This window comes from Cricetulus griseus, chromosome 2 (genome assembly GCF_003668045.3).
Source record: "Cricetulus griseus strain 17A/GY chromosome 2, alternate assembly CriGri-PICRH-1.0, whole genome shotgun sequence".
NCBI classification, from domain to species: Eukaryota; Metazoa; Chordata; class Mammalia; order Rodentia; family Cricetidae; genus Cricetulus; species Cricetulus griseus.
The window spans coordinates 354658505-354681899 of NC_048595.1; the positions used below are offsets into that span (position 1 = coordinate 354658505).

General features: G+C 35.4%; 1 protein-coding gene across 3 annotated transcripts in view; it reads left to right on the top strand.

Moving 5' to 3' along the window:
- Nucleotides 1–23395, top strand: part of Cdh18 (cadherin 18) — a 250111-nt gene that overhangs the window by 214368 nt on the left and 12348 nt on the right. For all 3 annotated transcript variants that reach the window (XM_027400035.2, XM_035439153.1, XM_035439154.1), the window contains exons 8-9: nucleotides 8930–9051; nucleotides 14389–14506. In XM_027400035.2, coding sequence (XP_027255836.2) covers nucleotides 8930–9051; nucleotides 14389–14506 — 240 coding nt within the window. The remainder of the gene's footprint in view (nucleotides 1–8929; nucleotides 9052–14388; nucleotides 14507–23395) is intronic.

Sequence of the window (23395 nt, forward strand, 5' to 3'; positions counted from 1 at the left end):
AGTGGTTTGAAAACAATCCTATATGATGTGAACATTCAGAAAATTAACGTTTATAAAATATTTTCCAATATCTGTATAAGTCATAAAGGAGTTTAGGAAATTGTGAGGTGACAGTTGTATAGGTTTCTTTTATTTAATAATATATAATTTTCAATCCTTATTATAACAAGTCGACATAATTTATATATTAGTTATCATTTTCTTCTGAATGAATTCTTTAAAATACCTTAATAGGACAGTTATATATAATATTTAAGATTACAGAATCTGGAATAATACTGTTGCCATATAAGTTTTACTTCTAATTATTCTAAGTTTATGGAATTTGGAGAGTTTGTTTAACAAATATATAATGTATTTTCTCATCTGCAAGAAATTATTGTAGTGCAGACTTCCAAAGAGTATTAACATAACATGATACTTTGTACATAATGAAAGAATAAATGTAGGTGCCTCTTCTTCTTCTCATTATTATTATTATTATTATTATTATTATTATTATTATTGGTTTTCATGACAGGTTTTCTCTGTGTAGCTTTGTACACTAGGCTGTCTTTGAACTCACTGAGTTCCACCTGCCTCTGCCTCCTGAGTACTGGTAGTATAGGAGTGTGCCACCAATGCCCAGCCATGTAACTGCCTATTATTATTTTAGTTTAAATTTAGCTGAAAATCATGCTAAATTTATACTAACAATTACTAGATATATCATAAGAATAGTATTGAAACTCAATCCTTGAACTAACTTGTAGGGTGACTATGAGGGTCTTAACCAGAATGCATGTGAAGTTGATTTTCCTTTCCTGAAGTTGCTCTTTGATGAGATCATTTGACATGTAACAAAGTGGTCAGAAGTGGCTCCCTTTCAATGAGTTAGTTAAAAATGCACACCTACCTGAATCCTACCCTACAGGATTCCTACCCTAGATGTAAAGTGGATTTCACAGAAATTCTCACATTTTCCTTTAGCACTGACGCTCATTCCTTCCTGCCCAGCTATCATTAGTTGCACTTCCATCTCTGCAACTTCCAGAACATCAAATAAACAGAAACACAGTTAATAATACTTTCTGCATATAGTTTAGAAACATTGTGCTGCTGTTAAACAGCATAGTATGTTTAGGTTTATCCATTTCCCCGATAACATGCACTTTATTTCTTAATTTTTAGTAATATCCTAGTATATGTCTTTCTCCATCAAGAAATACTGAACTATTTTTCTGTCAATTAATATTTGATTTGTCAGCAAAGAGTGTTCCTCTATCAAAGTTGACATAACATTTGTGCCCAATTCCCAGGTTTCTGAACATGCATCAATGATTGAGTGTTTCAATAATAAAATAATGTTTGTCCACATTTATGGGATATAAACTGACTTTTAAATTTACTGTAATATTTTACAAAGGTGAAGTTTCTTAGTTTTTATCTAATTTTGATATGATACTATGAATACAAATTCTTTCTTTTCTTCTTTTTTTCATTAGTTCAAATTAGGAACAAGCTTGTTCCAGGGTGGGGGCAGGTGGGTGTGGGGTAGGAGAGGTGAGGGTGAGGAGAGGGAGAGGGAGAAGTGATTGACATGTGAATACAAATATTTTAGAATATATTCTTATGTTCTCATAGATCTATGTACAAATTATTTTGTGAACAAACTTACTAATTTTTCTACTTTTCTACTACCACCTATCTATGTATCATATTCCATCTATCTATTATAGCTCACATAAAAATATACTAGAGTAACACTTATAACTTATAACACTTATAATATAAACAGTATTACGTGTCACTTTTATAATCCAGACATGTCTTTAGTATAGGTTATAATTCATTGAATAATTGGCTTTGGAAATACTTTACAGAGCCTGTGTGGGGGTCAGAAAACCCTTTGATGAAATCATTTTTCTCCTTCTACATTAAGGTTCTGGTGATAGAAGTAGGTACTTTTGCTTGACACAGCGAGGCATGAGAAAGCCATCAGCTGTTCTGTCCTTTTCTGAAAAGAAAAAGTCTGTTTTCTTGAGGTCTATTTCTTAACCAAATAATTTATTTGTGATTATACAATTAATTTAATAGTAAAAAATACTGAGATGCATGCACATATTGGAATAGAAATTTATAGATATTCTTAATGTAAGATTAAAAGTTCCTTAAAAGGGATAATATAACTTGATTTTTCTAAATAGTGATACTATTCTGAAAAAGATGAGGCAATTACAAAACCTCAAGGAATTTTTAAAAAAGCAGAAACGTTGCTGTATTTGAAATATTTTACAAAAATTTAACCTATTTCTTCCTGTAAGTTACTTTTAGTCTTCTTGTAAGTCTCAAAGTGTAGCCTTTACATAAGCTTCCTGCCGTTAGCTCTAAACAATGTAAACACATCCTAAAATATAAGTTCACAGAGATATTGGGCATTGGGGAATAATCATGCCTACAAAAACTACAAATATGTAATTTGTAAATATAATGAATATCATTGTTTCCTAAAATAATTCCTATAATTTTCATTTTTCCTGAAATTAACTGAATGATTGTTATCTGCTATTGATGATGGTATAAGAATTTTTTGTATTTATATTATTTCATCCTAAAAATGAAAATAATAAAAAAGTTCTGATTTCTCTTGTTAAGGATGTACTTGGTGTCTCTTCAGAAACAAATAATTCCCCATTCTGTTGGTAAGGTTCTAGGCAACGCAGAAGCATAACTGTAAATGCAAGTTCAAAGGAAAGCAAAAGAGTTGATCATGTAATGAATTTTTATATTCTACAAAGATGAAAGCAAAAGAAGTGTTCACAGTTATTACAAGTATGGATACTAAGATTGGAACTAAATGAGGGAATTCAGAAATATTAAAGACATCAGAGGACAAGTTTCAGCTAGGCTTTTTCAATCTAACTGCATTGAACTGTTGCATCACTTTTGCATATTTAAAGGACAGATTCTATTTTATTTTATGATCATTGTGAACAGTTATACTTCCTAATTTCAAATAAGAGTGAACTATTTTGACTCTGGAGTCATGATTTACAGAACAAAGACAGTGTTCGTTTCTCCAAGATCAAAGGCACAGCTTAGATGTGAAGCCTCTGCCTTACTTACTGTCCAGCAATAACACAGAAGACCTACTGGGAATTGGGGGATTTGTGTGAAATTGGACACAATTGTGTCCTGAAGAGAATGGATTTCCCCTTAAGTAATTTCATTTCAGTCTGGGACCTGGAGGAATGAACTATGTAATAAATAAATTTAATTATGTTCACTGAAAAAAAAATAGACAGATACATAAGTTGTATTTTGAAGGTTTTGGTTCTCTATTTGTATTTTTAACAGCATAGATTTTATTTGGTAAATTTTATCTTTCACTGTTTCAAATATTTTAGATGTGGATTTAGATTAATTTTCAGTCATGTAATGTTTATTCACTGATTTATTGTAGACCATTTTATTGCCTCTTTATAAAGCAAAGCTTGAAAAATTTTCCCTCAGATATCAAAAATACCATAATAATTATCAGAAATAATACATTATTTAGAGTAATATTTGATGTCTTTATATTTAAAGAAGATCAAATAAAGTGAACATGAGAGAGAAAAAGGAGGGAATATTTATAACACAGGCCTCTCATAAAAAAAACTGAGTTAGTTTTATTAATTAAATAAATTTAAGATAAATATAGGTTTGGCAGAGCAAATGAAGTGCTTTCCACAAAGGCCTCACACCTGAGTTAAAATTCCAGAGGTCAAGATAGGAGCAGAGAACTGATTTTTGACCCACAAAAGCTGTCCATTTACTTCCTGGAGTGCACCATCGCATACATTTGAATGACCTCTCTCTCTCTCTCTCTCTCTCTCTCTCTCTCTCTCTCTCTCTCTCTCTCGTTTTCTCTCTCTCTGTGTGTATGTGTGTGTGTGTGTGTGTGTGTGTCTGTGTGTATCTTGATGTCTTGATCTTTCAGTCTCTGTTTCTCTCTCATGCACACTACTAGTAAATAAAAATAAAATACTACATTTGGAATCATGTTATTAATAATCATATCCCAATTTTTGCTGTGAAAATTATGTTTCATAACATTAATTTTAAAACAAATATGTAAACATACCCATATTATATTCCAAACAAACAAATATGGTGACAGGGGAAATAAAGATTAGAAAATCTGCCTGCCAAATTATTTTTTAATGGGGAATTAACAGGAACATTGGGAAGCATTTTTTTATTTTAATTTTTTTATTCATTTTACATACCAAGCAGTTTCTCTTCCCTCCACTTCTCCTGCTTGCCCCAAACCTGTCCCCCACCCCTCATTTACTCCTCAGAAAGGGTAAGGCCTCTCATAGGGAATAAACAAACCTAGCACATTAAGTTGAGGCAGGACCAATCCCCTCCTCCTGCATCAAGGTTGAGCAAAGTATCCCAGTTCATGCACCAGGGATAGATCCTGGTTCCTCAAATAGACCAAGCTACACAAACTGTTGCCCCCATGCCCAGGGCCTAGTTCAGTCACTTTCTAACTTCATGTCTAGAGCCCTTGAGTGTCCATGGCCTGGGGTCATCTCTCTCCATGGGTTTCCCCATCATGATCTTGACCCCCCTCCCTTGCTCCTATAATCCCTCCTCTTCTCTTCACCTGAACTCCCAGAGCACAGCCTGGTGTTTGTCCATTGTTCTCCACATCTGCTTCCATGGATGAAGGTTCCATAACAGTTAAGGTAGTCATCAATCTGAATACACAGGAAGACCAGCTCAGCGACCCTCCCCACTATTGCTAGGAGTTGTTTAGGGTCATGCTTGTGGATTACTGGGTATTCCCCAAGCATTGGATTTCTCCCTAACCCTGTAACGACTCCCTCTATCATGATATCTCTTTCACTGTTCTCACACTATGTCCTTCCCCCAAGTCAACTATCCTGTTACCTCATGTTCTTAACCCCCATCCCTTTCCTTCCACCACCTCCCCACCTCCAGTTTACCCAGGAGATCTCATCTATTTCTCCTTCACAAGGTGACCCTTGCATGCCTCCTAGGGTCCTCCTTGTTTCCTAGCTTCTCTGGGGCTCTGGATTATAACTTGGTTATTGTTTCTTTTACTTCTTTCTAGTTCCCACTTGGGACTGGAACTAGAAAAAAAAATCAAAGGACAAACATGGAAACCTTTTTCTAATAAATGAAAAATAACTATCATAGTTCCTCATATTTGTTGGGAGGAAATGCAGGGACATCTGGAGGAAAACGAAAGTTCCTGTTCTGCCAAAATCCATAAGAAAATGTAAAGGAATTTCACAGAATTGAAGGTCAAGCACTTGTAAAAGTTTGCCCAAATAGTATTCTGAAGGCAAGGAGGAAGCAGGGAAAGCTAAACACTGATACAAGGAACGAAAACAGCTGTTCAGCACTGAGATTCAAACGGCCAGGATGTCAGGAAAGGCTGGAAACGTTATTTTATTTGTTCAAGACAGTGTTTTTCTGTGTAAGAGTCCTACTTGCTGTCTTGGAACTGGCTTTGTAGATCAGGCTGGCCTCAAAATCACAGGGCTCCCATTGCATATGTGAGCTCCTGCTACACAGACATTCTGTATGGTATGAATCATTTGCATATTATATGTACATATTGTAAGAACAACTAGAGACTTGGCAGCATCACATTATTTTTGTTCTTTTATACATTTTTCCATTGATGTGATTAACTTTTCCATTCAGCTTTCTCCTATGGTAACTGCAACAGTATTTTCATGATGTCCTTATTGTATCATGTAAGAAACAGGCAGTTAAATAATGCACTAATTAAGGCCTAACTGTAGCAAATTCGAAAGGTTCCAGATATTGTAGAGTGCTTGAAGTGGTATTTAAGAATCTCTGATGATAATGCATTTTATTTAAAATGTTATATGGAGGATACAAAATAATATTTCTAGAAAGGAAATATAAAAAGAGAAACAGCAAGAACACATTTACATTAGCTGTTTTAAAAAATCCCTAAATTAGTCTTACGAACATGTTGTACCATAAACAAACATATTTGCAGGTAAACTAAATATTAATTTGTCATCTTAATGCATATCAACATTAGCATCTTTTCTCCCCTCATTGTCATGTGGACACCGAGAAGAATGAACATCTTGACTTGATGAAATGGACCCCCTCAGATAACCTTCATTGTCTTCATTATTACAGAGAACCTGCAGGGTCCAGTCACCCTAAATTATGTTTCTGTTTCCTTTGGTTGTCTCCCTGGCAATGCCACAGTACCTCTTTTTAATACGATAAAGAAGCTTCAATGAATCATACATCCTGTCATTTTACTGGGTTTTCCCCATGAAAGTCCGAGTAACCTTTGTTTACGAAACTTAGAATCAAATTTCAGTGCTTATGAGGAGTTTCCAGGGGTTTGTATTTAATTATATTGAATCAACACATTGATCTGAAAAAATAAAACAGTCCTGCTTATGTTATTTGTGTCCGTAACCACAGACATAATAGAGATCTTAATTATGTTAGCTCTTCTGTAATAAAATTCAATAAAACCTTCCTGATATAGCTCTCCTGCATACTTTATCAGACTTACTCTTAAATTCCTTTATCTTGTGTTAATTAGGCTTGTTGGTTTTCATGATTGAGAACATTTTATGTTGAATATTTGTCTGCTTTATCATTACAATGCATGGCTGTTTTGCTTTATTTCTTGTCTTCCATTCCTGTGCTCAATGATTACCTGTGTTTCTTAATTAATTTGCTAAATTGATAATTTCTATTTATTTAAGAATATTCACCATTGTTCTGGTTACTGTTTTATAAACTTGAAACAAGCTATAGTTATCTTAGAAGAGGTACCTCAACCGAGAAAAATGCCTCTATCAGATTGGTGTGGAGGCAAATCTGTAGAACATTTTTTTTTATTGATTTGGAAGGGATCAGCCAACTGTGACAGTGCGATCTCTGGTCAGGTGCTCCTGTGTTGTGTAAGAAAGCAGGATGAGCAGTCATAGGGAATAAGCAAGGCAGCAGCACCCTCCATGGACTCTACTTCCCTCTCGGGTCTCTGCTTTGATATCTTGGTCTGACTTCCTTTGATGTTGGGCTGTGATGTGGAACTGTAGGCCAAATAAATGCCCTCTTCCACCAGATGTTTCTGATCATAGTGTTTATAACAGCGATAGAAACATAACTAAGGCACTCTCTCTTCTCCTCTTATTTCTCTTCCTCCCAATGTTGCTGTTTACACAGCTCTCATTTATGACCATGCATGTGTGTGTGTGTGTGTGTGTGTGTGTGTGTGTGTGTGTGTGTGTGTGTGTGTGTGTATTTATATTCACCACAGAAGATTTCTTTTCCGTAAGTTAGAGAAGTTTAACTATTATTTTATTTAGTCTACTTATATGCAATATCTGTCATTTGGAATATTGTGTTGTATTAGTAGCAAAGTTTTTTTTAAATGATAGATTTTTTTTGTTTATCAAGATGAGTTTCCCTGTGTAGCCCTGGCTTTCCTGGAACTCTCTCTGTCATCCAACAAGTGTGGACTCAGGCTCACAAAAATCCAGTTGTCTCTGCCTCTCAAGTGCTGAGATTAAACATGTGTACCACCATGCCTGAGACACATTTCTCATGAATAATTCTTTTCTAGATTAAATCACACATGTTTGAATTTCCTTGTTTCATTAAACCCCGATGATAATATGACAAATACTCTCTTTACAAAAATTTTTCTAAAATATATTTAGTTCATAATATATTTATGCATAAAGTGTCCATTTCCATTTTGATGTTTCCCACCCATATTTTGTGAGCCTCAAGTGGTCATGGATACCTACAAGTACAACCCAAAACAACATTGTATACTTATTCAACACTTACATAAACTTTTGGGATTACTTTATAACATAGCATTCCTTTTATTGAGCATGGATTTGTAGATGGCATCATCATGTGCCCAACGTAAAAAGTTGGAACACTGCACATTGAGAATTACCCTTTTCATTTTTGTATTAATTACTACTGTCTTCTTCATAAGCATTTAAACTGTCTTTTTTCAGAATATGTTCATTTTTGCCTTTTCATGCCTGTATTAACAGATTTCCAAAGTTTATATACTCTTGCCATTCAAAATTAATGTATGGTTTTCTGTATTGTAAATCTCACAAGAACATGGCAGCAATTAAAAAGAAATTGAAAGATAACATGACAGCTAAAGACAGTGGGAGGTTCAGTTTTCCTTTGAGGATTTCTACATATTTAGCTTCGAAACAATCATGGAAAAAAAACAAATAATTTTCTTCTCTCCTTATTACTGGAGTTAGTATTTTGGAAATTGTAAAGACCAAGTTTAATACATATTTATAGTATAGAATATAATGTTTTCGAATATATTTTTTACCTCTAAATTCCTTGCTAAATTTAATGGAAATTGAACATTCTTATTATATACCACATAAGTTCCGTGTAAGAAGAATTTGAACACATGTGTTATACAAACCTCATCTACTATTTTCTGAGTTACTCACAATTCATTGCCTTGAATGCTTTACAAATTGTATGAGTTTTATTGTTGTTTTGCCTTGCTTAGAAGGTCCTATGTTCTTCTTAGACTATTTCTAAAACCAATTGTTTATCTCTTAGGCTCTGACAGCTTACCATGAGTTCTGACAACTCTCTCCTGCTCCAGTTCCTGAATAATATGCAATTTCTTTGATAAGAAAAAAAAAACATCATTTTGGTACTCACATAAAGCCGTGACGAACATTTTTCATTCTTCTCTGTAAGCTCATGAGTTCTAACAGGGACAGTATTCATACATTTGTCTATTGCCAAAAGTCCCACTAGAGCATACGAAGGGAGCTAGAGGCAAATTCCAGCATTAAGATTTGCTGTAAGCCATGCCTCTAAAGTGTGTGTTGAAATAATAAATACATCCCTGTGTGTTTTGCAGACAATCCTGGTTTGCTGAGCCATGTCTCTGTGGGCATTAGAGTTCTGGATGTCAATGACAATCCTCCTGAACTTGCCAGGGAATATGATATTGTTGTCTGTGAGAATTCTAAGCCCGGTCAGGTAAGTTAATTCTTTTCTTCCTACCATCCAAATGGAAGAAAAATAAGCAGCTTTATCTCTATTATTCTTAGGTATTATCCCCCAAATCCCTCCGTGTCATTTTTATGCTCAATGATGACAATTTTGTAAGGGTTTAAGTACAAATAGACTTTTTGAGCATCATGTAAAATGAATTCTCTCTGCATTGCAGTGTAATTCAGAACAATGAGCCCATTTATGTCTGATGCATTCACCGCACTGATTAATTTGCATTGAATTGTCTAGGAACAGCCCTGTATTCAGTGAGTAGCAGTGTCCACTCATGGCCTGATGAAACATAGAGACTGTGTCTTGGAGGAGAGTCTGGATCACATAAGTTTTAGAACTAAATCCATGATGGTGAAATGTTGGTTATGAAAGGTGTGTGTGTGTGTGTGTGTGTGTGTGTGTGTGTGTGTGTGTGTGTGTATGTGTGCCTGTGTGTGTTTACTCATGTGAGTTTGTGTATATTCTGAAGAGCTCCAATGAATTATGTGATGGGAAAGGAAAGAAAACAGACAGGGAAGAAGGCTGGATGCAGTGTGCTACCCATTAAAAGGAAAGCTGGAGAGGCTGATGCTAGAAAAACATCAAGTGGGAAATGTGCATTAATCTTAAGTGATGTATGACCAAGTGTATGAAACCCACAGCCAAAATAAAAGAGCATATATTGTCTCCCTGGCTGTGACTCACCCTCACTAGTGGATGGCTAACCTGGCTCTTCTCAGATTCTCACAAGACTGTCATTATGGTAGTATTCTTGTTCTTAGCCATGGCTTGGGATTCTAGAGATCCTCTCAAAATTGTTGTCAGCCTTATTTTCCCATTAGCAATCTACCACAGAATTCCAGGGATATTCTTAGCGATTAAGGCCCCGAGCAATTGTGTGATACCACACCTAGTTTCTTGCCATAAAGACCTTCTCAATTGCCGACATTATCTTCTGCATCAAGTGAGCTTCTCCTACACACAGCAAAACAGTTGTCTTACACTGTGTAATCAGCTGAGTGGTACATCAGTACTTTTGGTAGATTTTTATATGTTTTTTTTTTTATTAGTTCAAATTAGGAACAAGCTTGTCCTAATGTCGATCCTTTCTCCCTCCCCCTCAGCTCACCACATACCTCCTCCCCACCCGTGACCTGCCCAACACCCCATCCACCCTCTACTCCCCAGGCAGGGTAGGGCCCTCAACCAGGGCTCCACAAAGTCCACCACGACTTCCTGTTCTGGGTCTGGGCCCTTCTCCATGTATCCAGGGCAAGAGTGCATTCCTTCACGTGGGATGGGCTCTCAAAGTCCCTTCTTACACCAGGGAAAAATACTAATCGACTACAAGAGGCCCCCTGGAGCGCAGAGGCCTCCTCATTGACATCCAGGTTCAGGGGTCTGGATTAGTCCTGTACTGGCCTCCCAGACAGCATCTGGGGTCGATGTGCTCCCCCTTGTTCACGCCAGCTGTTTCTGTGGGTTTCTCCAACCTGGTACTGACCCCTTCCATCTTCATTCCTCCCTCTCTTCAACTAAGTTCTAGGGTTCAGTTCAGAGTATATTGGTGGATGTCTGTCTCTGCTTCCATCACCCACTGGATGAGGGCTCTAGGATGGCATAAAAAGTAGTCATCAATCTCAATTTAGGGGAAGGGTGTTTAGGTTATCCTCTCCACCATTGCCTGTATTGTCAGTTCGTTTCATCCTTGTAGGTCTCTGGAAATCTCCCTAGTGCCAGATCTCTTTTGGGACCTATAATGGCTCCCATTAATATGGTATCTGTGATCCTGCTCTCTCTCCTCTATTAATCCCCCACCTCAATATTTCTGCTCCTCCATTTCCTTTCCTCCACTCCTCTTCTCCTGCTCTCAATCTGGCAGATCCTTTTCCCTTACCATCATGCTCCCAATTAGCACAGTATTTCCTGCCTCTTCCCATTCCTGGGGTCCATTCCTTTGTCCCTTAATGTTTCCTAGTTGCTTTGGTGAAGAGGATTATAGGCTGATAATCCTTTGCTCTATGTCTAAATTCATATATGAGTGAATACATACCATGTTTGTCTTTTTGTGACTGGGTTACCTCAATCAGGTTGGTTTCTTCTAATTCCATCCATTTGCCTGTGAATTTCAATATTCCATTGCTTTTTTTCTGCTGAGTAGTACTCCATTGTATAAATGTACCATATTTTCTCAATCCATTCTTCAGTTGAGGGGCATCTAGGTTGCTTCCTGGTTCTGGCTATTGCAAACAATGCTGCTATGAACATGGTTGAACATGTGTCCTTGTTGTATGAACATGCACTATTTGGGTATATACCCAAGAGAGGAATGCGTGGGTCTTGAGGTAGATTGATTCCCATTTTTCTGAGCAACTGCCATACTGATTTCTAGAGTGGTCTTACAAATTCACACTCCCACCAGCAATGGAGGAGTGTTCCTTTTTCTTCACATCCTCTCCTGCAAAGATTGTCATTGGTATTTTTTATTTTAGCCATTCTGACAGGTGTGAGGTGGTATCTCAGAGTGGTTTTGAGTTGCATCTCTCTGATGCCCAAGATTTTGACACTTTCTTAAGTGTCTTTCAGCTATTTCAGATTTCTCTGTTGAGAATTCGTGATTTAGTCCTGTACTCCACTTTTTATTTTCAATGTTTGGTGTTTTGGTGGCTAGCTTCTTGAGATCCTTGTATATTTTGGAAATCAGCCCTCTGTCAGATGTGGGGTCAGTGAAGATCTTTTCCAATTCTGTGTGCAGTCGTTTATTCTTACTGACTGTGTCCTTTGCCTTGCAGAAGCTTCTCAGTTTCAGGAGGTCCCATTTAATAATTGCAGACCTCAATGTCTGTGCTACTGTCATAATGTTCAGGAAGCGGCAGATTTTGTTGGAAATGACAGACACAGGTTTTCTTTACATTAAGGAGAAGGGATTAGAGAAGGATATGCATTCTTGGAGCTCACCTTAAAACTTGTCAGCTATAGGGAAATCCAGTAAGTGTGAAAGTGTCAAGTTCCTGCATAAAACATCCTTGGTGCTATGTGGGTTCTTCAGAATGAGTAGTTCACACAAAATTACTTAAAGAATTTGAAGATGATGATGAAATGATATTTATTTTTATAAGTATACATAAGGGATGATGAGTAGAAGCTTAGCATACACACTGCTTTTTTATTTTTAATATTGACAAGGCAATGTGTACATATATGTTTAGTCTAAATCAGGTGACTTCTATAATCACAGGAACATATTGTTTGCAGGAGGTTAAAGGACAGGTAACAAGGATGTTGATGTGACCCCTCCCAAATTTTGACAGCATGATAATACTATTTAGATGATATAAATGTTCTGGATCATGTCCTTATCATTTTTGAAACATTTCTGGTGAAAATATTATATTCATTTATAAGTTCATTACGAAAAGAGTACTAAAGAAAGTGAGACTCCATGTAAATTTAATATTAAAATTCATAGTTTGTCTAGATCAACTGTACTTTACCAATCCTTCCAAAATAGTACACTATGAAATATTTCAGGGAAACTAGTATTAAAAACTAACGAATCATAATGAATTAACATCATGGGTATAATAAGAGTTTTGTAACCAACATGTATTCTTGTATGTTGTCCATGTGTGCACAATAAATGTGTGAGTGTGTGACAGAGTGCATGGGCGTGAGTTTGTATGGATGCACATCAGTGTGTGTGTGCATGTACATGCCTGTGTGTTCATTAGCACTGTGACATGAGTTGTGATGTTTGCTCATATATAACCCTGAAAACAAATTCAAAAATAAATACAATTTTCACTTAGATTATGTTAAGAGCTGATATGTAGAGAATTCAAATGTATTGCTCAGTTGACACAACATTTTGAACTCAATTGGAAGCTTTTTGTGCAGTTGAGAAAAATGGTTAGATTGCTTCTGAGTCTTCATCAGTGCATTAGTCTATTTAGAATCAAATGTCAAAAGGGAAAAAATCTGTGAGGAGAAGTAGTTGTACTTAAAATGGAAGAGGAAAACAACTGGAAGAACATTCATCTCCAAAGTAAATACTCTAGAGTGAAAGAAATTACAAAAGTAAAACAGATTTCTTTCTCTACAAATCAGAATGGGGGCAGAGGAATACTTTTCCTCTGTGATAGCGTAAGTTGATGACTGATTGCAGCAATGTGCAGTGAGACCTGATAATGCATGGAAGACATCTACCACTCCAATACAATAAACACTGACTGACTGCATCTAATGACACAAAGACATGCTATTGTTATTGTTTGGGTTCTTTTTTCCTGGTTTTTCTTAGTTATCTCATTTACCAACCAATATTTTCAGTCCAAATAGAGGGATTTATATTTTTCACTGTGTTATTCTTTAAATGTGTTATTTCCCTTATAAAAACATATTAAAATTGGATATTCCTAGAAAATGTATTATTTTTACATTTTCCATAATTTAAATCATCAATAGAAGCTATTTTAATATTTTCTTTTTCTTGCTTAAAAATAGTAGTGGATAATCTGAATGTTTAGGATGATAATTTTGAAAATAGGAAACATATATTTTCATTTGTCTGTTTGGGTCCCTATTGTTAAGGCAGTATTTGTCAAAGAAATTAGGATTTGTATTCTCTTTTTTGCAGCCAGAATTCTTTCTTCTCTTCTTATATTTTACCTCACTCTGCTCCTAAATATGCATTAAAACAAACTGAGACTTCTGCATTTGAGCCACCACAAGGGACAGATTTCATCAGCGAGTCACTGAGAGATCTATGGTCGCTTGCACCATTGTTTTAGAAAATGGACATATCACATTTCATGAGACTCAGTCTTCTCTCATATGAAATTTATGGCCTGCACTGTCAGTCCTTACTGCTTCTGAAACCTTAAGAAGGAGGTTCTGCTATTTGTACACTTATGTACAGAGACCAACCAATATGGCAACACTTTTCTACCTGACATTGAAGTGTTATAATTATGGAAAAATACTTACTATCTCAAAAAGAATGTTTCATCAAAATTTTATGACCACTTTATCTCAAAGCATTGTGAGTCACAAGAAAATAAACCCCAAGGTACCATGGTTCACAAAGAAACTGAGTTCAAAATGTTCATACCCTTATGCAAACTAAAGTATGCACATTCATGAATTGAACTAAAATTATTTTCTTAAAATTTTGGAACGCAAGTTAATTGGTTCTTTGATGTGTTTAATTTTAAACACTTGAGTTAGTAGATAGGTCTTTAAAATTTGTTAAGTACAACTGAAATGACAGTACAGTTAAAATCAAAGGAATTGAGAATTAAAACTTACTGCTAGTGTTTGTCTTTTCTTTAGGTCATTCACACCATCACTGCCACTGATAAAGATGACTTTGCCAATGGACCAAGGTTTAATTTTTTCCTTGATGAACGCCTGCCCACGAACCCAAACTTCACTCTTAAGGATAATGAAGGTGAACATAGATACAATTTGTTGATCTATGTGTTTTGGTTTTGACTGCCAGGGTACAAGCATTATTAGTTTTGCCTTAATCTTTTATACCCAGGAACAGCTTGCAAATTGACATTCAAACTCCATCTGATGTTAGTGTGTTATGATCTGTGACTAGCTTGTATTTAAAATTGAGCCATATGTACAAATAACATTCATTGAATCTGCTAAGAAGTATATTTTTAAACAAGAAATGTACATGCAGTATGCTCTTGGGCAAATTTTAAGAGAAATCTTAGCTGATAAACGTGTTTATGATCATAGCTGTAACTGCTAGAAGGCAAAATATACTTAAATTAGGAAAAGTGAAAAATATGTTCCAAAGAGAAGCATGAAATCAGATGCAATGTTGGAAATCATCCTGCATTAAGAAAACAATCACGAACTGCTGCACAAATTATATTATCTCTTGTTGTTGTGTTTTCTAAAGGATGGACAGAAAATATGCATAGTTGTAGAATATTACAGTTTTTAAATTCATTTGAAATAGTTTTAAAATGTTTAAAAAGTATATTTTAACAATTATCTTTGTTTAATCTTTGTGTTATATGAAGAAGAAGAACCCACACAAATTAATAATTATGGGAAATGTGTCATTATTAGGGTGCTCTGTCTATTCATTAAGATTGTATATAAACAGCTTTTGACATTTTTTTTGCAGGGTGGGGGCTACCGAGGTGGCTGATATGTGTAATTTTCTGTTTAGTAAAATCATTCCCTCCAAATGTTTATGATGTTTATTTGAATATGCTGTGGCCTAGGATTTACCACTTGGCATAGAATCCTGACAGCAAACAATAGTATATAAGTTTTACTAAGGGCATGTATACTTTCTCTGCATACTTGAAGCAAACATAAAACACATAATAACTCTGGGCACAATTAAGATTTAGGATGAGTATCACCATGAAAAATGTACATGTTCCATTTACTTATTTAAAATACATATATATAAAAAATGGTATACAATATTACCAAAGCTCAGCAGTGATATTTTCGTTTAATTTCCACAAAAATGTAGTTCAACTAAATAAGTCTAATGGGTTTTCTAGTGTAAATATAAAATTATCTAACATATTCAATGAGTATAAATTGGAAACTCTCATGTCAGGTTCTACGACATGTGGCTATGTTTCTAGAAGTACATCCAGAATCTATTCCCTGCTCTTTCCAATACCCTTCCCACCCTCACCATTGGAGTGGCAGCGAGAATCAGTACAATGAGTGTTTGGTGTGCTTAGATATGTCACTTCTCGTCCTGTAGTAGAGAATTATAATCAGCTCTTCAGTAGACTAAATCAGCTTAAAGATGGTGAAAGCTTAGTATCAGAAAAGGGGATTGGTTCAATGATTTAGACAGAAAGTTGAGTGAGTCTTAAATGCCTAAGAGAGGCCATGTACCAGAATGAGAACTAAAAAGTGGATAATATCCTTATGATGTCAACATCTGTAGAAGGTGAAAACCATATTAAGGATGGGCTTATGGGCAGTAGACTTTCATTTCTTGTCTTAAAAGAAAGATATTGAAACTAACAATTTAAAACATTTAATGTATTAAGATTTATGAATAAGTACTTTCATTTTTCAGAGAATATGGATTGTGTGAAGGCAAAGAATCATTTTTATTTATAATAATTATGTAATAACATAGGCCCTGGGGGAGGGCCTCACTATCCAGGGGGAGGAGTTTAGGGGTGGTGGTGGGTAACATGGGAGGATGGGAGGGTGAGGGAATGGGGGGATGGATATGTAAATATGAGTAGTAATTAAAGAATAAAAAAATAGATGCAAAAAGAGATTCACAGATAGTATATCTTTTTTTTTAATCAGTGACACCAGGATATTATTGTTAAATACTACCTCCTGCTCAGTATGTTTGACTGAGAAGGTAATTTTCCATGGATGCTTTGCACTCTATATTCCACATGTGCCAAATCTGTTGCACATCATCCCTACCCTTCCTATAATAACAGGGAAAACTACCATAATGTATGCGGTTCAGTGGAAGATAAGTAAAATATGGCTTTGTCTTCATTCAGGAGCACTGTGCTATATTTGAGTATTTATACATGATGGAATGCCAACAGGCTAAAAGTTTATGAAAACAGAATCACCAAAACAATTGATTCATCATTGAACTAAATCCTATCTAGTTGCAGAGAGGGAGGAGTCATGAGCAAAGGGGTCAAGACCAGGCTGGAGAAACCCATAGAAACAGCTGACCTGAACAAGGGGGAGCTCGTGGACCCCAGATTGATAGCTAGGTAAACAGCATAGGACTGTTCCAGACCCCCTGAATGCGGATGTCAGTTTGGAAGTCTGTGCAATCTATAGGGCCTCTGGTAGTGGATCAGTATTTATCAGTAGTACACAAATGGACTTTGGGAGCCCATTCCACATAGTGGGATACTCTCTCAGCCTAGACACACTAGGGAGGGCCTAGGCCCTGCTCCAAATGATGTGACAGACTTTGAAGATGCACCATGGAAGGCCTCACCCTCCCTGGGGAGCGGATAGGGGATGGGATAAGAGGTTGGTGGGGGGCAGGGGAGGAGAGGAGGGAGAGGGAACTGGGATTGACATGTAAAACAATCTTGTTTCTAATTTAAAATAAAAAAAGAACCTATATGACACTTTAAAAGATCCTATGAGAATTGTATAAGGCACTTGTAAAGTGCCTCTTTTTAAAGAAGAATTAATGTGCATATGTAAAATACATCTTAGACAGACACTATAGTAGTACTTTGGTTTTGATTAATTGATAAGAGGTAACTAGGCTCCTTGTACCAGCTAAGTTTATGTTCCTTCATTTTTAATCTAGTAAGATTCCCTGCTTGTTATGAACTCCACTCTGAATAACATGACTTAATATAATACTCATGTTTTCTTTCTTCTTTGTGTGTTTTCTCACTCATTTTGTTTCCTCATTAGTTTAGAATCTTCTAATTTGTCAGGAAATTGAAGAACCAAAGTCATCAAGAATGTTTCCTTTAATTATTGAGAGTTATTTGGGCTTACTTAGCTTTCATTACTCATTGTGACATATGCCTGGAATATACTGAAAGAAAACACCAGTGTAGAGCTAATGATCTGCTGTGGAAGCAGGCGGTCTGTGAAAGAAAATGTGTTCCAAACTCTCACTGCTTTGGTTTAGGGCTTGTTTTTTTGTTTTGTTTTTGTTTTTTTGTTTTTGTTTTTTTTAGACATGAAAGACACTGGCACATCTATTTTTTTTTTTTGTGTGTGTGTGTGTGTATTTTCTTGAACATATCTGTCTTAGGGGTTATGTTGGATATCAGCCTAATCTAATTACAGGAGCAGATTCCAATTTTGTTCTTTGTTAATATGCTTTCTGCTTGTTTTCTTAATGAGAAAGTGACATATTTCCTCATGTGTCTAGTGACACATTTGTGAGCACATAGCTTGGAAACTACATGGCTCTGTCTCTTGCAAGTTTCTTTCATCACTCACTTGAGGATGGAAAGTTACAAAACAGTAGTTTTTTTTTTCACAATTCCCAATGTCAAGGATCAACGATCATTTGGAAGGTAGAGGGGAGCATTCTCTGCTTCTGCGATGGACTGCTGGCATTGTGTAAAATGGAGGGACACTGTCTCCCAAGTGATAGAGGAACAAAGGAAAGAACCCACGGAAAAGAGCTTTTTGTATGGCATAAACCCATTCAAGACTAACAGATCTTTAAACTGCTGAGAAGGGCCCAACTCTCAACAATAATGGATTGTTGATTAAGTTTCCAACCTTCACTGTGATAGGGATTAGACATTTCAAATTCCCGCACGAGTAGACACTTCTGTGTTAATAGACTCTGGTAGACAAGATTCACTATTTCCTCCAAATCACAACCAAATGCTTCCACACGAATCCAGTCAGAAGGCAAACTGAATAGATCCTCTTGGTCTCAGGTCTTATCCATTCCTAGAAACAGTAAATCTGGAGCATCTTACAGAGAACTTGTGCTTGACTCTACTCCTGGAATCACGGCATATTCAACCTTGAGATAGGCCTAGTGAGCTCTTCTTGACTCTCAGGATTTTATTGTAGGGCTTGAGCTCTCTGCTAGACTTCTAAAATAGTTAGCCACTGGACCTTAAAAGTTACCAAAAGTCCTCAGGGACTATCAGTCACACCTAATTGAGGTCTTTTCATTTCCAGGTTAAGTACAAACCTTAAAAATCTCCAAGAGTTATCCGAGTTGCTCTGTCTCCAGTGGACAATCCTGAATCTTTAGAGGCCCCTAGTTAGAAGTGCATGGAGGTAGAACAAATCGCTCCTTGCTGCTTGTCAGCTATCTCTCCACTTTCTTCCTTTCAGGAATCTTACTCTCCCTGATTATCTTGCTGTTCTGGTTTTCTGTCAGATTAGAACGACAGTTTTAGGGATTTCCTAAAACTGTAGCTAAGTGGAACATAGTTGGCCGAAGCCCATGTTTCCCTTTCTCCCTACTTTATTGCTAAAGCCCAGGGAAATTAAAAAATGATTTCATTGAATAAATTTGATATTACCTCAGCCTGGAAAATAAAGTATTGCTCAATACTTACCTGTCTTCGAAAGGATGGATACATGTATGCTGCTAGTATGCTAAAATCTGTGGCATTTACAATCGAATTGTAACTCACTCAGAACCTCAACACAGGTTTAAAGCAACACACAGATCTCCAAAATATCTGAGATTTAGGATGGGTAGTAATACTTTAAAAAAAAAAAAAGGCAGTTCTCAAACCAAAGGGAGTAGCAGATAATTCATTATTGAGTCAAATATAAGTGACTATGACCTGAGAACACAGCATTAGATTATTCCAAATTTCATGTCCCAATTTGATAAGAGCTTCATGAAATTTTTAGAGGAACAGAATAAAAATGGTTATGAATGAGTATCATCAAACACATTGTTGTGCACATCAGTTGGGATGTTACATACCTCTCATAAACTCCGGGCAACAGGCCTCAGATGCTTCCATTCATGTTTACCTTTTGTCTTGGTGGAAGCTACATACACTCCCACATGATTTACCTCCTCTTCAGAGTGATGTTAACTCACATGCATTGCAGTAAATGCAGTTAAGGGGACTAAAACCAACCTGATTCATTTGGCTCAGGACCTAAAGCATTGCAACCTGTTTACAATTACTAAAATGCTAATATTTTAAGCAACTTTGGAGAATATTTAGTGTGGTTTGGGATTCTTTCCAGTTCCTTTAGTTAGAGCAGTTTGCCATTATGTGTTATTACTGTTACCCAATGTCCTCTGCTTCTATGGCTCCTGTTACTATTGTCACTTTTAGAAACCTGTTAAAATTTCCTATTCATTAGACAGTACAGTGTGCCTTTGTATACATGATGAACTCCAGTCCTCCAGTTATGTGAGCTAAAATAATCTCTTCCTTAAGTTGTTGTTATTTTTATCACAGTAATAGAAAATTAACCAATGTAGAAGGGGTCAAATAAATTGAAACCCTAAAGTTCATAGCGTATTCTGGAGAGTATGTTCTATCAAAAAACTAGGAAAAAATCTATCAAAATTCTAAAATGAAGAAAAAAACTTTAACAAGAAAAACAACAGTAGACATGCAAATGTGGACAGGATAACAGGTGAATGCCAGGAATCCTCAAGCTGCATAAAGAACAACAGGCAACTAAAAGTGCTCAGAGCAGGGGAAATAATCTTCTGCAGGGGAAGAGCACAACAGTTGGTTTTCCAACACTGATGGTCAGCTCTAAAAGCATACATACTTGTAATGGTATATAGATCGAGCAAGTTGTACTTTTATATATTTAGAAATTTACATTTGTAAACATATATAAATATATATGAATTTGAAAAACATTAAGGAGGGGAATAAGAAAAGGAAGGCTTTGGAGTTTCCTAACTAGAACTAATTAATAAATTTTAAAAAAGTATAAAATAACTTTTTAAAATTGACATGAACGTATCCTCAGAAATCTCCCACATTTTACAAATAAGGAAATAGTTTACAATTTTTCAGATAAAAAATTCAAATTTTTAAAGGATGAATGGAGTTAAAATAGTCTTTTGCAAATTAGAAGCAAATAGTTACTAGTATAGGTAAGACTTGAATTTAAAAAAAAATCACTTTCCTACCTAAACTATAAGTTTTTTACTGATGGTGAGAGGCCATAGCCATTCACTGCATGTTTAGAAAATTTAACAACTATTTATGTCCTGTCCTAAAATTCCATTATGAAAACATATTTACTTAAGACCTATTCAAAATAAGATAAAGTCTCACATATTTAAAGATTGTTCAGCAGGTTCCAATCCAGTTCCCATGGCACCAATGTCCAGGGCCTTTCTTTCCTTCTCTTCACAGGAAAACAGTTTTCCTCTAAGAGAACTTCTGTTGCCAGCTCTTAGGTTAACACAGTTTCACTCCTGCGACTTAATCTTCAAAGTGGTATGTCTTTCTGCAGTGTGTCAGACAGTGGCTTAAGCTATCTGGAATCCAAGGATTTAAATCACCTGCCACTCCTGCTCCCAGGGCTCTTGTGTGGTTCAAGAAACAAGATTTGCATGGGATGTGATTTGCAATACAAGCTAGTAAGAGCACTGTAGAAAAAGCATTCATGTTGCACTAAAATAGTATTAGGAACATGTTTTAATCAGACAGAATGACACAGAGAATACTTTTTAATGAGGTTTATATAGGTGACAGATGAATCAGGCTATGCATAGTTTAGAAAAATCTAGCAAGCAGAATATCAGAGACTTGGTCTCATTTTCGTTCTTCTTGAAATATAATTCATAAATGTGATGGAATTGTCTATCCTCAACAATAACTAAATGGATCTGCCATTCAGTTCCTGGGCAGATATAGTCAAATTTTTATCATTAGAAAACCTAATGCTAAACAAAATTATAAATATGCATCTGAAAAGTTGTTTCCCCTAGATCACTAAATAAATATTTATCACATATATTAAGCTAATAAATCAGATAATTATTTTATCAGATATAGTATGAAAAAGTATGAATATTTAATTTAATGAGCATTATTAGCTTTAAATAATATACTGTTATTAAGGCAATATTATTTTAAATTTAAAACAGTTAAGAGGCTGGAGAGATGGTTCAAGCATAAGAGCACTTTAAAGCTCTTTCAGAGGCATGAGATTTGTTCTCAGCAAACTGCATGTTGGTTCACAGTCATCCATAGCTTCAAGGACATGGAATGTTAGACCCTGTTCTGATACCCAGGAACATAGTTATGAACATTGTATACATACATACATACATACAAAACATATGCCCATGTAACAAAACACTCAGACATAAAATAAAATAAATAATCTAAAAATAATTTAAAACCCTGTTAAAGGGAGTAATTGTAAAATTGTAGCAAGAACAAGGGCAACACTTCTTGATTGATATCCAGTGACATTGTAACTTGTAAAAATTTTAAGTTTAACACCAAAACTCTGCATTAAATAAGTATAACTTCTTGATTTTCCAGCTATAGTAATTGAGCTATAGCCAAACTCTCAGCCAACCAATCATTAATGGACTGTGCCAAGGATCTGTTATTAGGATAGCTTTGTTCAAGCCTTGGCTAATATGTAAGAACAGCCTACTCCTCTAATAAAGTCATTCTTAGTCACCCATGGTCGATCTGACTGATTTTATAAAATTCCTGTTGGGTCTTTAGAGACTGGGGCTTTGTTTAATGTAAAGAGATTTGCCGGACCTTTACTAGTTTAATTGTAAAATATATTCATAAATCCCACTTTGTTTGTTTTTTATCGAGACAGGGTTTCACTGTGGCTTTGGAGCCTATCCTGGTACTCGGTCTGTAGACCAGGCTGGCCTTGAACTCACATAGATCTGCCTCCCTCTGCCTCCGAGTGCTGGGATTAAAGTTGTGTGCCACCAATGCCCGGCTAAACCCTACATATTTTATACATGAAAGACATTACCAAAGCTAATGCACAGTGATATTTAAGCCACTCCCAGGGTACTGAAGCACATTGTGTCATTACAATTTAAATAATATACTATTTTGTGGATTCGCACATGAATAAGAATCATATGCCACATTTTATAAATTCCTATTGTTGTATATTCACTGTATTTTCAGTTACAATACTGTAGCTCATGCTGCACTGAAAATGTTTTAGGTTAGAAGATGTTGGTTTCTCAATACATTTACCATTCCTGGTCATAAATGTTGCATCAAATAAGATGTGTGATAATATTATTCTTGTGAGAAATGATGCTAATTTAGTAACATAAATACCTAACCCACCTATAATTCTCTACATTCCTTATTTGATATGTATCTTCAACTTACATATTTAATCACATTTTTTTATAAAATAAATGTCTTCCCTAGGAAAACATATACTAATCTAATTTTCAAAACCAAACGATGAGCTCTGAAAACAAAACATATGTGTAAAGTAGCCTTTACACAGACTAAGCAGGTTTTATTCATGTATTTAGTTATATATATTTAAGTGATACATATCATGAATTAAAGTATATATATGCTTTATATATATATTTTAAAATTTTAAATTTTAAAAAAGGGATCACGTATTTGAAAAGGAGCAAGAGTGAGAAGACTTGTACATAGTAGCTAAGAGTGTTTGGATGAATGTGTTAAAGGGATAAATGATGTAATTATATTTTAATCTCAAAAGTTTTTTTAAATAATTTAAATTGTTTTATAAATATTATCTATAAATTATTAACTGAAGTTTAATTCATAAATTATTCTGCCTTCATTTTTTTAGTTCTTTCTTTACAATACTAGTTTTCCTTCAGAAAATATACAATGAATTGCTTATGATATAATTTTAAAAAAGGATATGTCAG